At 41.6% G+C, this 18240-nt stretch overlaps 1 protein-coding gene across 2 annotated transcripts in view; it reads right to left on the bottom strand.

Moving 5' to 3' along the window:
* Nucleotides 1-4204: 4204 nt before the first annotated feature.
* Nucleotides 4205-18240, bottom strand: part of RIBC2 (RIB43A domain with coiled-coils 2) — a 32061-nt gene continuing 18025 nt past the window's right edge. For both annotated transcript variants that reach the window (XM_063446744.1, XM_063446743.1), the window contains 3 exons: nt 16563-16790; nt 8464-8630; nt 4205-4380 (listed from right to left, as the gene is read on the bottom strand). In XM_063446744.1, coding sequence (XP_063302814.1) covers nt 4299-4380; nt 8464-8630; nt 16563-16790 — 477 coding nt within the window. In that variant the 3' untranslated portion in view covers nt 4205-4298. The remainder of the gene's footprint in view (nt 4381-8463; nt 8631-16562; nt 16791-18240) is intronic.

Genomic DNA, 18240 nt, shown 5'->3' with positions numbered 1-18240 from the left:
ACATGACAGAATTTCCCAGCACATCTAATACAATAGACAAAGACTGTATTTTCTATAAAGACATGATTAACACAGGAATTGCTGACTTTTCCTTAAACTTGCAACATAGTATAATTTGAAGGCCATGAGAACACAGTAGTAATGAAATGTTCTATTCATAAGAGACCTTGCACCTGGCCACGAGGCCTGAGATCACCGACCGTGTAAAATGACGCTCAAGACCCCCTTGTCCCCACCCGTGTCCAGAACAATCCCACCTCTTGGTGGGTGGACACGGGACTAACCACTTAGTTTTTGAGCCAATTAATAATATTGATAGGTGGACACTAATCCCGACACTTAACAATTAATCCAATTAATGATGTTTATTTGCTGATATTCTAATAATCAATGATGACGTAAAATGTCTCTTAAAAGGGCCTGCGCGTCCGCTTTTTAATCACTTGCCAATAAATTTTCTCGAAGTTATTTTAACCTGAACCTTGTGTGTCAGACTTAATTACTTCAGCGTATATACGCAATTCAATTTTATTGATTTGGACAGGAACAGATAGACATTTAAACATTTTGGTTTACTGCTAAAAAGTACCATAACAGGATAAAGGGGTATTAAACCTCCAAACATGATGTGGTCTCAATTAATGTATAATTCTGTATTTATGTTTACGTTATAAAAGGTTACATTGGGCAGAATGAGTACGGCATATAGACATTTAAGTAAAACAGTGGTAAAGTGGTACATAAACATGTTAAATTTAATGATGAAAAAAATAATTTGGGGATTTCTAAATTGGCTATTTTTGCTGATCTTTTGAAAGACCTACCCCCTTGTTTTGTTAATGATGTCAATCAACTTTAACATTAAAAGGTCACTATAACCCTTAAGTCCATAATAGTTTTTAGGCTTTATTTTTAATGCCTGGAGATGAGAGGGCTGCATTGCAATTAATATCTATCTATCTATCTATCTATCTATCTATCTATCTATCTGTCTATCTATCTATCTATCTATCTATCGGTCTATCCATGTCTCTCTCTCTATCTATCTATCTATCGGTCTATCCATGTCTCTCTCTCTATCTATCTATCTATCTATCTATCTATCTATCTATCTATCTATCTATCTATCTATCTATCTGTCTGTCTATCTATCTGTCTATCCATGTCTCTCTCTATCTATATCATGTTCTAAACAGCGGAGGGCGGGGGTGGATTGCATGAGGAAGGGATGGGACCCTCCCACCGTTGCTTGCAAAGGTAGATGCCAATTATGTCAGTTACCAGTTTGCAGTGCCCGATGATGACAGACATTTTTTCACAGACATTATGCAGTTTAGATATGTACTATCATTTAATTATTGTTAATGCATGACTGTTTTTCGTAATAAGGCAAGCAAGTCCTGGAATACAGCATTGTTTGGAGGACAAGCCTGTAACGTGTCTCTTGCATGAACTTTATCTGAGCATCGTACACGGCAGTGTGTTCTGCTTCTAGCAATGTAAACAATTGCAAACACTGGCAAATGATACATGATTTATTGGAAGTGATGCAGATGGATTTTGCAAAGTGTTATATGAGCAAAAACAGGAAATGCTGCCTGTACAGGCCGCTAATCATAATTTCATAAACAAAACTTGTTTTCAATGACGCAAACATAAGATTAAATCACTAAAATGCCATACTTGAGAATTCAATAAGAAATTATAATCGCTGGAAATCTGATTTGTGCTCAAGAGGTATTTCCTCCTTCTGTGTGGGTTTTATTCACTGGCGCTGAAATGGACATGGGAATTGCATGTTTTAGACCTGATGCCATATTCAGTGGAGTAGAGAACTCCCTAAACTGGTACCCGGCCATGTGGTAGAGCTGCCCACTATTTCCATTTTAAATTATAACAAAGAAGGAGCCAGCAGTTCCCTCCTTGTAGCTAAAACAAACTAACAATAGGACAAATTCCACAGACAAATTTTCATCCATCAAGCAATTTGCTTTCCGTTTCCATACTTGTAATTAGTATTTGGTTATTTGTCTATAAGGCGTAGTAAAAATACATAGGATAAAGTTGTCCCTACTTTGTTTTAACTAGTAAGATCAGATATGAAGAAAATAAGAACAGATTGGGAGAGAGGAAGAGAAGATTACATTTTAGGAGAAAGGTACATTTTAGGTGACAGATTTAATTATTACACTCTCTCCCTTTGCTACTTGCCTTTATTTATACTTATTATCTTTATTTTTTTTATTTTTAAATTTTTTATTTTTGCAGTGCATATTAGTTTGACAAACGTGCACAAGCTACCCCAACGGCAATCCTCACGCAATGTTTAGACATCTGTTACAAAGGGGTAGTTGAAAATACATGCACAATTTTTGTTTAACCCCTTAAGGACACATGACGTGTCTGACACGTCATGATTCCCTTTTATTCCAGAAGTTTGGTCCTTAAGGGGTTAAGCAGATAGTCTTGTGTAACTCTAGTGAACTACGGTAAGAAAGTATACAATACATAGTAAAACAGGCTAGATATAACAGTTCCTTTAGATTAGCAATTAGGCTCATGTTTGGCTGACTCATAAGGTGGCTATACATCTCTCTTGCCTACCTAAGCTATGAGTGAGTGATTACATGTTGTGCTAGTCTTAAGCTAGAGTGTGAGTGACGTGAAAATAATAAAGCATCAACAAAATGATAAAAGAACATACATGAGATATATAGGTGCAACAGCAACGTTTAGGATTAGGCTTGCCACTGGCCAGGTTTGCGGGAAGCAGTGTGTGTAAAGCATTTTCAAGCGCTTTTGTCAGCGTTAGATTATGTTACAGTCCAGGGTCATGCATTCAGCCTATTCCGGTCGGCAGGTTGCTCTGAGTGTGGATCCTAAGGGGGTCCCAGGTTTCTGCAGTTGGTGCGGTGTGGGGGATATGCCTCCCGCCCCAGGCCGACTTGCAGGCCAGCATCTTGGATCCACGGTCTTGGGGCCTCAAAGGGTCCAAATCCTGCCCTTCCTTGGGTAGACAGGTGGACCGGATGTTGTGCCTCCGCTGGCTGCGAGTGGTCCCCTGCCCGTGTGGACGATGCACCGGGGTCTTGCCCTCCGTAGCCTGCGGCCTAGGTGGGCCAGAATGTGGGTGTCTGCGTGCGCGTTCCGATGGGATGCCCAGAGGCTTCCCGCCACTTCCACTTCCCACTCTGCTCCGGGGATCCCGTGTGTGTTGAACGGGTATAGCATGCCCCTGTCTTGCCTTTAGGGTAGCGCAGAGTCGCTGACAGATTTCGTCCAGGTGCTGTAGGTATCTGTCAGTGTGGTCTTGTTGCAGCTTCCTGGTCTGTGCTTCACCAGCTCCTGAGGCCGCCGCCATCTTTGTTAAGTAGGTCGCGGGATTTGCTGTCTCAGGGTCTGGGGCTTGTTGTTGCAGGCCAGCCAGTGTGGACCGGGATAACCCCCACCGGTCCAGAGGAGGGGGGGGGGGAAACGGAGCTGTGTCTTGTCCTGCGGACGCCCAGTGCCGCACAGTACAGGCGAGCGGCCGTCTCGCCTGTCCGATGGGCTCACGAGGCCTCCCTCTCCTCTCCATCGTTTGCAGAGGGAGCTGCTTCCAGAGGTGTTCCGTTTGCTCCAGTAAGTCGCAGGTGAGTCTTACATTAAGGGCCACAGGACACTCCGGAGCTCGTGTAGGGCGTTCACAACGAGGTTGGTTGCCGGACAGTGCCAGTCGCAATGTTGCCCAGGCCCCGCCCCCACTTATTATCTTTATTTCCTTGTGCCGGATCTCAATATCTGGGCATTGCTGTTTTATTCTCCTCTGCCCGTTATGTCTGCTGTTTACCCTTCTGGGGGATTGATTTTACTGATGGATTGTGGGTAAATCTGATTGGCAACTGAAACAGATCCTTGCTTTAAGCTCCAGCCATTGTCACGTTTTGTCAACTTGACTGTTATACATAAGGCTGCTTTAATATAATGTAAATATGAACATGTCACACACCATATCCTCCCCTTACAGGGGGGAGGGGCAACAATTCCAGCCCGTTTTAATTGCATGATAGTTCTTTCCCACTAATTTATTCAACCCTTTCAGTGGAAGTGGAATGTTCCATTTCAGAAGGAGTAGAGAAACCAGATGATGAGCCCAGGGCAGGAGATACAAGGCACAATAATGTGAAAATATTTTATTGTTACATAAACACAGACCCAAAGTATGTGCTTTTCTAAAAGGTTAATTTAATGAGATAAGCCATCAGATATGGTAGATCTAATTTAGTGGTTTTATTAATACAAAAACAATCTCTGTACTTTCACCGGCTGCTTGTGTTGAACTGCTCGAAATACTGAACTGTTGGGTTGTTCACAAACACTTCTTTGTCCAAGTAGATCTTCCTGCAAAAGGAAAATGACAGTGGTTAAAAAAAAAAAAAGAAATAATATTTTTTGGGATAAATTTAATTGTTCATTGCAAAATATAGTGATATTCAGTGCAAACCAGTAATCCCACAGAGAGATTTTCTTTCATGTAAGATGTAAACTGTTGCAAGTTGTTCGGCCTAGGATGTAAAATAGATTGTAAATTCTGTATTCGGTCTGAAAGCGTCACTGTCACCGTCTGGGGACTTTGCAGAATTTGCAAAGACACCAGACATTGACTTTTGCCGTTGTGGGTAAATAAAGGTGAGTTCTACTTACCTGAACCTGTGCCACGTGGGAGCGGCCATCTTCTTTCGGGGGGTCTTCTTCAGCTCCGATCACTGCTTGCATGTGCAAGAGTTCAGTATTGAGATCTATGAAGGATCCCTTAAGACTGAGGGATCCCCTATAGACTGAGCCAATTCCATACAACTGTCACTGGTGACGGCTGGGGGGGGGGGGGGGGGATTAACAGGGCAGTAAATGGCAATAACTCCACCCACTGTCTAGAAGTGACAGGTGGAGGAAACATACAGAAACAAAGTAGTCCCTACTCCAGTGACATTCCAACACAGTCAAAATGAGTATTTTATAAAGATTCTATCTTCGTGAAATACTCATTTTTTAGGAGGGTTGGGGTGACAGTGCCGATTTAATACTTAAATGAACTTAAAACCAAGTCTTGATCAATTGAAAAAAATCACACTTTTACAATTTAAACAACATATTTGTTTTCCTGTTGCTTTGTTTGAACCATGCCCTCCGCCCCAAACCTCACCCCCTGCAGTACATACGTTCACTAGTTATCTCATCACATTCATTTTAGGAGATCTAGATCATATCCATTTTGCAAAGATGCACAAGAGTGACATCGCCGCTGGGGGTGCGCTGGCAATTGAGGCATGGAAAGGTGAGATTTACTTACCTGAACTGTCCTTGTCAAGAGGAAAAATACTGAGATAAAGTAGTCCCTATCTTTTCACTGTGTTAGAATTTCAGTGAGAACCCAACACAGTCAATCTGCGTATTTCATTCTATCTTTATGAAATATTCATTTCTGATATAGGCGTGACAGAGACTTTTTAATCACATCTTAGCTGTCTGTGCACTTGCTCTCAAATTTCCCCCTGCTCCCTCTTGTCTCAAGTCCCGATCATAACCTTTAGATTGTAAGCTCTTGAGTCATCTACTTTGTATAAAAAAAGCTGTAAATGTTTTATAAATACCAGTAATGATAATAGTTTAAAGACACATTACTGTGAGTATTATTGTTGTGGCGCTCTGTTTTACACTCAAATATGGATCTCCTAGAAAAGAGGGTAGAAAACAGGGAGGGAATCTGGGTCCAAAAGGATAAATAAGAAAGATGGGAGTTAGTGTCAGGATGCCATAGTTTAATGGACCAGCCCTTAGAGACTCCGTCAAAGGACTGAAGCATCAACGTGGCTGTAAAATAGTTTTACTTATTAGTTAATAAAAACACGATCAGTTTTATAACGAGTTATTAAAAAGAGCAGATGTTGTGGCACTTTAATCTCATTCCAAAATGCCAATAGCATGAAAACTCATCCGATAATTCACCTGAGGCATTATCTCTGTGCTTTTAACCTGCCCTGACAGTAATACAGAAAAGGATGTAGAACAAGAGAAATGGGCCAGAGAGTGTGTGTCTGGCAAGTCACACTCACAGCTGTTTTGTATCGAACTATTAGAGCGATTTCAAGCTTGGCTGAAAGGTAGGAAACTTTTTGAGGTAGTTAATTGTCAAATATAATGAATGATTGCAATGAAATCTGTGGAATTTTAATGACATTTATGATTTTGTTGTGATGACATCGTGTTGTCAAAAGAAACCCAGCACTAATATGCAGAGGTATTAGCCCCTTCATTTTTCAAGGAATCAATAAACAATATCTTCAAAAAGAACTCTTCCTGAGTGGCCACATGGCCAGAATGAATTCTTCTCCAGTACATTCCCTATAAAGGCTGGGTTCTGCACCCATAGGCCATCTACCAAGCCTGGAAACTGATGGCATAGTAAGAGGAATAGCTGGGTTTTATATATTATGGGGCAAATGGAAATATTTAACAAAATCTAATTACGATAATCGCTATTTTAGAAAAAAAGAAAACTTATTACAAAAGTATTTTGAGAGAAGATATTTTTGATGTCTGGCATTTTGAAAATTCACATTTAGTAGTATAATAGACTTTCATGCCAATATTAATTGGTAGAAACTCAAAGCTTGTGATTGCTGTTCTTGTTGTTGTGCTTTCCAAGTCGTTCTGTTTAGCACTTCTCATCACGTCTACATTAATTCACGGTACGGTTTATTTATTGGTCATCAACACTCACTTAGTGATACTAAACCTCTTTGTCTTGTGCTCCAACTAACAGAACTGGCATCAAAACTCCCACAGCTGATGGCACCTTCTATGTCATACTTTTATCATAGTTATCGTTGTTTCATGTGTCTATTTTACATCCTTTCTGGAGAATGACCGTGTATTCTGAGTTACTATTGTGTGATGGAGAATGACCTTGTATTCTGAGTTAATATTGTGTTGTTGTGTTATGGAGAAGGACCTTGTATTCTGAGTTAATGTGTTATTGTGTTATGGAGAAGGACCTTGTATTCTGAGTTACTATTGTGTGATGGAGAATGACCTTGTATTCTGAGTTACTATTGTGTTGTTGTGTTATGGAGAATGACCTTGTATTCTGAGTTAATATTGTGTTGTTGTGTTATGGAGAAGGACCTTGTATTCTGAGTTAATATTGTGTTGTTGTGTTATGGAGAAGGACCTTGTATTCTGAGTTAATATTGTGTTGTTGTGTTATGGAGAAGGACCTTGTATTCTGAGTTAATATTGTGTTGTTGTGTTATGGAGAAGGACTTTGTATTCAGAGTTAATATTGTGTTGTTGTGTTATGGAGATCCTTGTATTCGGAGTTAATATTGTGTTGTTGTGTTATGGAGATCCTTGTATTCTGAGTTAATATTGTGTTGTTGTGTTATGGAGAAGGACCTTGTATCCTGAGTTAATATTGTGTTATGAAGAATGTCCTTGTATTCTGAGCTAATATTGTGTTATTGTGTTATGGAGAATTACCTTGTATTCTGAGTTAATATTGTGTTGTTGTGTTATGGAGAAGGACCTTGTATTCTGAGTTAATATTGTGTTGTTGTGTTATGGAGATCCTTGTATTCTGAGTTGATATTGTGTTGTTGTGTTATGGAGAAGGGCCGTGTATTCTGAGTTAATATTGTGTTATGGAGAATGTCTTGTATTCTGAATTAATATTGTGTTATGGAGAATTTCCTTCTATTCTGAGTTAAAGGGGCACTATAGTCACCAGAACAACTACAGCGTATTGAATTTGTTCTGGTGAGTTGAATCATTACCTTCAGGCTTTTTGCTGTAAACACAGTTTTTTTTTAGAGAAAATGTAGTGTTTACATTACATCCTAGTGATAACTTCACTGGCCACTCCTCGGATAGCTGTTAGAGATCCTTCCTGGGTCATGGCTGCCTAAAATGCATCCAAACATTCAGTATCTCCTCACTCTGCAGGCAGACACTAAACTGTCCTCATAGAGATTCATTGATTCAATTCCTCTCTATGAGTAAATGCTGATTGGCCAGGGCTGTGTTTGAATCATGCTGGCTCTGCCCCTGATCTGCCTCTTTGTCAGTCTCAGCCAATCCTATGGGGAAGCATTGTGATTGGAACAGGCCACCACTTCTAATGATGTCAGCAGACTGCTTGTTTTTCTGAGGCAAATAGCATGCAGAGTTACAGCTTTAGGCTTGAATACAGTAAGATTTTGCTATATTTTTGGAGGCATGAGGAGTCCAGTGGGGCTAGATGGTTGTTTTAACACTATAGGGTCAGGAATACATGTTAGTGTTCCTGACCCTATAGTGATTCTTTGCTATTGTGTTATGGAGAATGTCCTTGCATTCTGAGTTAATATTGTGTTATTGTGTTATGGAGAGTGACCTTGTATATTGTGTTGTGTATTAGTATGTGTTACGAGTTACACAGATACTTACTGAGCTTTGTTTGCCTGTGCAAGCTGCTGATTGATGTGATCTTGCGCTTTGCGCAGCTCTCGTTCTTGCCTTTTCTGCTGCCGTTCTAGGAGTGTCATTTCCCGGGCGGCATGCACTCTCTGCCTATCCCACTCTGCTGCTTTTTGTCTCTCTTCCTCCTTAATTCTCTGCAATGAAAATAAATATTACATCAGTTTAGTTCTTCAATTAAAGAGACACTGTAGGCACCCAGACCACTTCAGTTCATTGTAGTCTGGGTGCTGTGACATTTGTGCACTTAGTGCTGCAATGTAAAACAGTGCAGTTCCAGAGACACTACCATGTTTACATTGCAGCTCTAAGTCTTACCTCTGTGGTTGTCTAACAGGCGCTTCCGGAATCCAAACTGACTTTTGGTCCGTTATCTGACGCTGGGCGTCCTCAAAGACCTCCAGCGTCAGATTTTCCCCATAGAAAAACATTGAATAATGCTTTTCTATGGGGAGGTCTAATGCGCGCACGGCCATTGCAGCCCATGCGCATTAGGTCATCCACGCCGGCTGACGTTGGCGGAGGAGGAGCGTGGGCGGAGCCTGACCCAGCGCCGAGGGACATCGGCGCTGGATTCAGGAAAGTGGCTGAAGGGGTTTGAACCCCTTCAGCCCCGAGGGAGGGGAGTCGCGAGGGAGGTGGGCACTGTAGAGACCTATAGTGCCGGGAAAACGGGTTTGTTTTCCTGGCACTATAGGATCCCTTTAATACTGTAAGCACGGGATACAGTGGCCAGAACATAAACTAATAAACATGTAGATATCCTGCTTATAAATAACTAATTACTATGAAATTACTCCCCAAAACAAAGAGAAATAATGACTAAATGCAGGGTGTGTTAAAACGCCAGAGATAAAAATAAGCTACACAGACTGGAGATAGACACGCGAAATGAACTACATAGACTGGAGATAGACAGGCGAAATGAGCTACACAGACTGGAGATAGACAGGCGAAATTAGCTACATAGACTGGAGATAGACAGGCGAAATGAGCTACATAGACTGGAGATAGACAGGCGAAATGAACTACATAGACTGGAGATAGACAGGCGAAATGAGCACAGACTGGAGATAGACAGGCAAAATGAGCACAGACTGGAGATAGACAGGCAAAATGAGCACAGACTGGAGATAGACAGGCAAAATGAGCACAGACTGGAGATAGACAGGCAAAATGAGCACAGACTGGAGATAGACAGGCAAAATGAGCACAGACTGGAGATAGACAGGCAAAATGAGCACAGACTGGAGATAGACAGGCGAAATGAGCACAGACTGGAGATAGACAGGCAAAATGAGCTACATAGACTGGAGATAGACAGGCAAAATGAGCTACATAGACTGGAGATAGACAGGCGAAATGAGCTACATAGACTGGAGATAGACAGGCGAAATTAGCTACATAGACTGGAGATAGACAGGCGAAATGAGCTACATAGACTGGAGATAGACAGGCGAAATGAGCTACATAGACTGGAGATAGACAGGCGAAATGAACTACATATGCAAACAAAAAGTAGAAAGTACAGGGCGCCACAGTCACTATAAGGGTAATCTGATGAATGGGGTTAAGAAAGAGTAAAAAATCTCCTGAGGAAGTCACACGGACGAAACGCGTTGAGCAACAGCTGGGACCCTGTATTTTGGTATTAGCAGTCTCTTTTTTATGTACTTTGGTTATCACTTGTTGTGCTGCATTTGTATTTGATTAAGTGCTGTTTTTAATTTTTATTAGTGATTTGGTTTTTTGCCTCTTCACTTTGTTGATTCTGCACTTTAGCATTTGCACTTCTCATAATTTGTATGCACCATTGTACTTTATTGTATTGAGCTGCTATACTTAAGGGACCTGTAGCCCATTGTGGCTCTTTTTTTATCTTTTATCTATTGCACATATTATGTGCTGGTATTGTTCAAATTTTCAATAAATTTTCATTTTATCTACCCTACTTTTTTACTCTTTCTTAACCCCATTCATCAGATTACCTTTATAGTGACTGTGGCGCCCTGTACTTTCTACTTTTTGTTTGCATGTTTTGTTTAAGGTTGGAGTGACCTGTATACAGAGGCTTGCCTGCACTTGGGTCTCACTACCATTCACCTGCCTTTTTTCACTATTAAAATTAACTACATAGACTGGAGATAGACAGGCGAAATGAGCACAGACTGGAGATAGACAGGCGAAATGAGCACAGACTGGAGATAGACAGGCGAAATGAGCACAGACTGGAGATAGACAGGTGAAATGAGCACAGACTGGAGATAGACAGGCGAAATGAGCTACATAGACTGGAGATAGACAGGCGAAATGAGCTACATAGACTGGAGATAGACAGGCGAAATGAGCACAGACTGGAGATATACAGGCGAAATGAGCTACATAGACTGGAGATATACAGGCGAAATGAGCTACATAGACTGGAGATAGACAGGCGAAATGAGCACAGACTGGAGATAGACAGGCGAAATGAGCACAGACTGGAGATAGACAGGCGAAATGAGCACAGACTGGAGATAGACAGGCGAAATGAGCTACATAGACTGGAGATAGACAGGCGAAATGAGCACAGACTGGAGATAGACAGGCGAAATGAGCTACATAGACTGGAGATAGACAGGCGAAATGAGCTACATAGACTGGAGATAGACAGGCGAAATGAGCTACATAGACTGGAGATAGACAGGCGAAATGAGCACAGACTGGAGATAAACAGGCAAAATGAGCACAGACTGGAGATAGACAGGCGAAATGAGCACAGACTGGAGATAGACAGGCAAAATGAGCTACATAGACTGGAGATAGACAGGCGAAATGAGCTACATAGACTGGAGATAGACAGGCGAAATGAGCACAGACTGGAGATATACAGGCGAAATGAGCTACATAGACTGGAGATAGACAGGCGAAATGAGCACAGACTGGAGATAGACAGGCGAAATGAGCACAGACTGGAGATAGACAGGCGAAATGAGCACAGACTGGAGATAGACAGGCGAAATGAGCACAGACTGGAGATAGACAGGCGAAATGAGCACAGACTGGAGATAGACAGGCGAAATGAGCTACATAGACTGGAGATAGACAGGCGAAATGAGCTACATAGACTGGAGATAGACAGGCGAAATGAGCACAGACTGGAGATAGACAGGCGAAATGAGCACAGACTGGAGATAGACAGGCGAAATGAGCTACATAGACTGGAGATAGACAGGCGAAATGAGCACAGACTGGAGATAAACAGGCAAAATGAGCACAGACTGGAGATAGACAGGCAAAATGAGCACAGACTGGAGATAGACAGGCAAAATGAGCTACATAGACTGGAGATAGACAGGCGAAATGAGCTACATAGACTGGAGATAGACAGGCGAAATGAACTACATATGCAAACAAAAAGTAGAAAGTACAGGGCGCCACAGTCACTATAAGGGTAATCTGATGAATGGGGTTAAGAAAGAGTAAAAAATCTCCTGAGGAAGTCACACGGACGAAACGCGTTGAGCAACAGCTGGGACCCTGTATTTTGGTATTAGCAGTCTCTTTTTTATGTACTTTGGTTATCACTTGTTGTGCTGCATTTGTATTTGATTAAGTGCTGTTTTTAATTTTTATTAGTGATTTGGTTTTTTGCCTCTTCACTTTGTTGATTCTGCACTTTAGCATTTGCACTTCTCATAATTTGTATGCACCATTGTACTTTATTGTATTGAGCTGCTATACTTAAGGGACCTGTAGCCCATTGTGGCTCTTTTTTATCTTTTATCTATTGCACATATTATGTGCTGGTATTGTTCAAATTTTCAATAAATTTTCATTTTATCTACCCTACTTTTTTACTCTTTCTTAACCCCATTCATCAGATTACCTTTATAGTGACTGTGGCGCCCTGTACTTTCTACTTTTTGTTTGCATGTTTTGTTTAAGGTTGGAGTGACCTGTATACAGAGGCTTGCCTGCACTTGGGTCTCACTACCATTCACCTGCCTTTTTTCACTATTAAAATTAACTACATAGACTGGAGATAGACAGGCGAAATGAGCACAGACTGGAGATAGACAGGCGAAATGAGCACAGACTGGAGATAGACAGGCGAAATGAGCACAGACTGGAGATAGACAGGCGAAATGAGCTACATAGACTGGAGATAGACAGGCGAAATGAGCTACATAGACTGGAGATAGACAGGCGAAATGAGCACAGACTGGAGATAGACAGGCGAAATGAGCACAGACTGGAGATAGACAGGCGAAATGAGCTACATAGACTGGAGATAGACAGGCGAAATGAGCACAGACTGGAGATAAACAGGCAAAATTAGCACAGACTGGAGATAGACAGGCGAAATGAGCACAGACTGGAGATAGACAGGCAAAATGAGCTACATAGACTGGAGATAGACAGGCGAAATGAGCACAGACTGGAGATAAACAGGCAAATATGAGCACAGACTGGAGATAAACAGGCAAAATGAGCACAGACTGGAGATAGACAGGCGAAATGAGCACAGACTGGAGATAGACAGGCAAAATGAGCACAGACTGGAGATAGACAGGCGAAATGAGCACAGACTGGAGATAGACAGGCGAAATGAGCTACATAGACTGGAGATAGACAGGCAAAATGAACTACATAGACTGGAGATAGACAGGCGAAATGAGCACAGACTGGAGATAGACAGGCAAAATGAGCACAGACTGGAGATAGACAGGCAAAATGAGCACAGAGATGGGGATAGAAACGCCTGACACTGTCATGTTTACATCCTCTCCATATGCTATGCACAACAAAAATCACCCTTCCAAGTATAGGAGAAGTGCTGCTTGGCGGTCCTATGCCATAAGACCGGGTTTTTGCAACATGCCAGTGGACGCCGGCCGCTGCGGATCCACACTGTTATGTAGCCCCACGACTGTTCACGATAGTAGCGATGTCAATGTACGGATGATGTCACGCAGAGGACGCGCGCACACGTTCTGGGGTCATATTCACAAGAGGGATTTTTAACTCACTCATTTCTTCTAATCATTGCCCTGTCGTGATTTCCCTTTGTTGGTTATCCGAGAGTGTGCTCCTGATCGTGTTTCTTTGGTTATTGACTTTTGCTTCGTTCTGACTTCCCTGTATTCTGGTATCCCTGACTTTTGGCTATTCCTTGCAACTGTGTTTCGTTGTGTGTTCCTGACCTTGGCTAGTATTTAGGCTGGGGATAGAAACGCCTGACACAGACTAGTGATAGGGTGGGTGATCATAGGCTGGAGATAGAAGCATCCAAGATATTCACAAACAGATACAATCTGCAATGCAATAAGCCTCCTGAAAAACAAGATGTCCTTCTCGTGCATGGCCCGGAGTACAGAGGATTAAGGAGGCATTAGTTTAACAGTGTGGAAAGAGAAGATCATAAACCCATGAAGAGTCCATACAGATGTTCAAACAGCTACTAAATGCATACTTGCAAAAACAGAATATTCAAGGATATAATCTTTCAATATAGGGTAATAACTGCTTGATCCAAGGATAAATCTGACTGCCATTCTGGGGTCAAGAAGGAATTTTTTTCCTAGCTTGTTGCAAAATTGGAAGTGCTTCAAACTGGGTTTTTTTGCCTTCTTTTGGATCAACAGCAAAAAACATATGTGAGGAAGGCTGAACTTGATGGACGCAAGTCTCTTTTCAGCTATGTAACTATGTAACTATGAACAGTGGAGCTGCTAAGGTATCACATCCATGCTTATACTATTTGATTCTGCCTTCTGGTTTCATAACTCAAACTAAAACACTTTCAATCGAGATGTTTGACAAAGTGACTTAGCATAGTACTGGGGAATTTGAGCTATCTAATGTCTATTTAGAAATGTACTGGCTGTAAAAGTTTACCACTCACATTTCCATCCGTGGCTGCACAGGGAAGGATTTGTGTTTTGGGTGTGAGTGAATTATATAGAAAATGTTTCACCATTGTACAGATCTCAAAAAATATTTTTTCTGCATGATTTTTGAGCCGGGACTAGTTGCATCCACGGCACGCATGACCGATGTAATGGAATCTTTCGTTACCATACTTGAAGAGGACTGCAGGTCCGTCTCCTTCCCATTGACTAAGGGCCCTGATGGGGTTCTGTTTTGTTGAGGCAGATAGAAGGGGATCATTCAGACTGCTTCCTCCCCTTCCCCCCCACGGTTTGGGTTTGTGAGGCTGGGATATCCTTGTTTTAAAAGAGGAATCTTTCAGGCTCTCCATTGCCCCCTGTTGATGGAAACTGAAACATGCATTAATTTGCATAATTACAATATGCAAATTAAGAAAATAGCAACAACAAAAAATGACAAGTTGCATCTATAGATCAGTGTTTTCCCATAGTTTGAAAAGTTGTAATTATGTTATATATTTGAGACATCGTTATGTTGCTTGTTCTTCACCTTATGTTTTCTGTTTATATTCTTATGGTCACCACCACATGTTTAATGATTAGTCCCTAAAGGCAAGTCCTGGTTCAAATATAAAGAATGGTATGTTAGTTTCTGGAACTGTGTGTCCTGTGTGGATTTTTTTCAGGAATCCAGGAGCAGAGTCATTAGACCTGTTGACTGGCTTCTTGATCCCTGTAGCCAGGGACAAGTCAAAAAAAGAGATAGGCTTAAGACCCGCAAGTGCATTTCTAAAGGCAAAAGCTATCACAGTGCAGGCAGAGGTGGATACCTGCCTGGAAGGAGAGCTGCAGAAGAGTAGGCAGACAGGAAGCTAGCTACCCTGAAGAAGAGAGCTGCAGCCTGGTTGGGTGGAAAGCTCTAAAGAAATCCCAGTCAAGCTTCGACAACTGGTTCTGCTGTGTTCCAGAGTCCCTTGTGGCAGTGAGGAATCAGACTTGGCAGAGGTACTCGGTAGGCGTACAGGAGCTCTGTCACAACAGAGCTCCGGGCTGCCCAATGTCAATTGTGTACAAACATTATGTGCTATTGGCTTTTACCCTTACTGGCAGCATGCTTGCAAGGGAAAGCTTCAATGTGTCCTTATTCCCTTGGTGCGCTTCCTCCTGGTCTCCACCCCCCTGCATTTTCTACAATCATCCTTTCTATATACACATTTAAATCCTGCCACACATCCACTACTTATTTCTACCCCTTGTGTTCTGAGCCTGGCAGAACAATCTAATCAAATAACCTCGGAGTGATTTTGCGTGACAACAAATGGTGTGTTAAAACAAGCAAACCAAACTTTGCCCGGCACAGGATTCAAGGTAAGTTTTAACTTATTTAAAATGTTTTAGCATAAAAAGAGGAGTGGACATAGTTATTGGTGCCCACCATTGCATTATAAAGTATAAAGATTATTATGTGAAAAAGAGTTATAGCAACCCTTTAAGGTCCAAAAAAAGGTCCGTAAGACATGGTGGGAGTGGGAGTAAAGGATCGGAACCGGAAGTGCCTTCTGGGATAGATTTATTGCCGCTCAGGAGTTTGAGCAGGAACCATTTCATATGTTAGAAAGTAAAAAGCAATTTATTGAGCGTTTCCGCAGGAAAATTCTGAATCAGAGTAGAACTTTTAGAAAATATATTTTAGTATCTTAGGAAAGTTAAGGGAGTAGCTGTTACATCCAGGTTTGGTGTGAACTCTTCAGCTGCTGGACAATGTGGGGATTTGTAGTAAATTTTGGAATTTCATATGCGAGTGTCTTTTCACATCCATGCTGACGTGCAAATAAGCAGAAAACAGAACTACAATTTTTAACAAATATACAATAATATATAAAAGACAGACAAAGGGCATCAAATCTTAAAGGGACGCTCTGGTCATCAGTATGACTTTAATGCATTTTATGGGCCTCAAAAATATTTATTTAAAATAGCTGCACCTATTACCTGGTTCAGGTAGGAGATTTACATTGACTTCTGCTTCGTGATCGTCTAATGCCTACACATCAATACTGTTTATTGAAATTAACACACATTAACAGACATACAATGTGACAGTCGTCCTTTAACTGCCCAATACAATAATAAACACAGTTCTTGTACTAGTATCTCTCCTACATAGTATTTTGGGTTATGGAATGGATACATTACCAGGTGCTCTTGTATCTGCTGCTGTTGTATATTTTGTATTTCCTGCACCTGCTGGGGGGTCATTCCTTTCCAGCGATCTGGGACCACACGATGAGGACCAAACACACTTGATGCCTGATCAGGATTTTCGGAAAGAAGATCCCCTTCTACGAGGTTATTGATTTCCGCCAAATTGTCTTCTATTTCCAGATTCTTCTCCAACTCTTTTCTTTTGGAATTTTCTGCAGCCTGTTAAAGAAAATCAAAGAATCCCAAGTAACCAAGCACATACAGATCCCAGACTGCAGATATCACACACAGACTGCAGATACCACGCACAGACTGCAGACAGCACGCACAGACTGCAGACAGCACGCACAGACTGCAGACAGCACGCACAACTGCAGACAGCACGCGCAGACTGCAGACAGCACGCGCAGACTGCAAATATCACGCACAGACTGCAGACAGCACGCACAGACTGCAGACAGCACGCACAGACTGCAGACAGCACGCTCAGACTGCAAATATCACGCACAGACTGCTGACAGCACGCACAGACTGCTGACAGCACGCACAGACTGCTGACAGCACGCACAGACTGCTGACAGCACGCACAGACTGCTGACAGCACGCACAGACTGCAGACAGCATGCACAGACTGCAAATATCCCGCACAGACTGCAGACAGCACGCACAGACTGCTGACATCACGCATAGACTGCTGACATCACGCATAGACTGCTGACATCACGCTCAGACTGTAAATATCACGCACAGACTGTAAATATCACGCACAGACTGCAGACAGCACTTTTTTATCTTTAGTGAAATGTGTGTCCTAATAAAACATATAAATAATGTCACATTCCATGTTGTAGCACTACAAACTGTGGAGAAGGTCAAGGAGAGGGTGAGAAATGTGCGCCTTATACAAGTTTGACCACATATATTGTAATAACTGCGCTTTGTAGGAGGAAGGTAAACTTAATTAGCGCAGTGTATGCCCATTTAAAGTTTAGTGGCCTTATAAAAAAAAAATTGATGTTTCTTCCCTGTAAAGTGTCAGAAATCCCTATTATTTCTATGAGGCTTTAAACACCAGTTTACATAAAATTAATGTAAAAATTCAAGATCAATTTCAATACAGACACCTGGGGCCATGAACTTGGTGTGTCACTGAAACTACTCATTGCTACAGTTACGGCAAGATCAAGAAGTGGGTAATGGGTCATCAACGGCAATGATTAAAACCTGCAATTAACTGGAAACGTTCTTCAACTTAAAACAAGTGAGCTACGTCTTCAAGGGTTGCTTCAAAGCCTGAAAAGGGCACATTGGAGAACTTAACGTGTACGTTTCAAGAGCTTCAATCTCTTATTTGAAGAACACAGACATCAGCCGTAATTACACAATTCTTAAATAATTATATAACTCTTACATAACAGTCAATCGTTCCCACAAAAACATTCCAGAGCAGTCAGGATAGCTAACTGGAAATAAGAGCCAGCGAGACGTCTAACAGAGCTCATGAGATTGCGCAACTTTCTTAACAAAACAATGTTTATTATTACTATTTTTTCATTCTTCCATTCTAGGGTAGTGTTGAAATCTAAAAAGATGTTTAAACTGCAGAACCCTCATATATTATGACTTGCTCCTCTTGCAATTTGTGAACGGCAGGAGTTCCAATGGCAAG

This window comes from Pelobates fuscus, chromosome 3, assembly GCF_036172605.1.
Source record: "Pelobates fuscus isolate aPelFus1 chromosome 3, aPelFus1.pri, whole genome shotgun sequence".
NCBI classification, from domain to species: Eukaryota; Metazoa; Chordata; class Amphibia; order Anura; family Pelobatidae; genus Pelobates; species Pelobates fuscus.
Note: the sequence above shows the minus strand (reverse complement) of the source record. Positions and strands in the feature narration are given on the sequence as shown.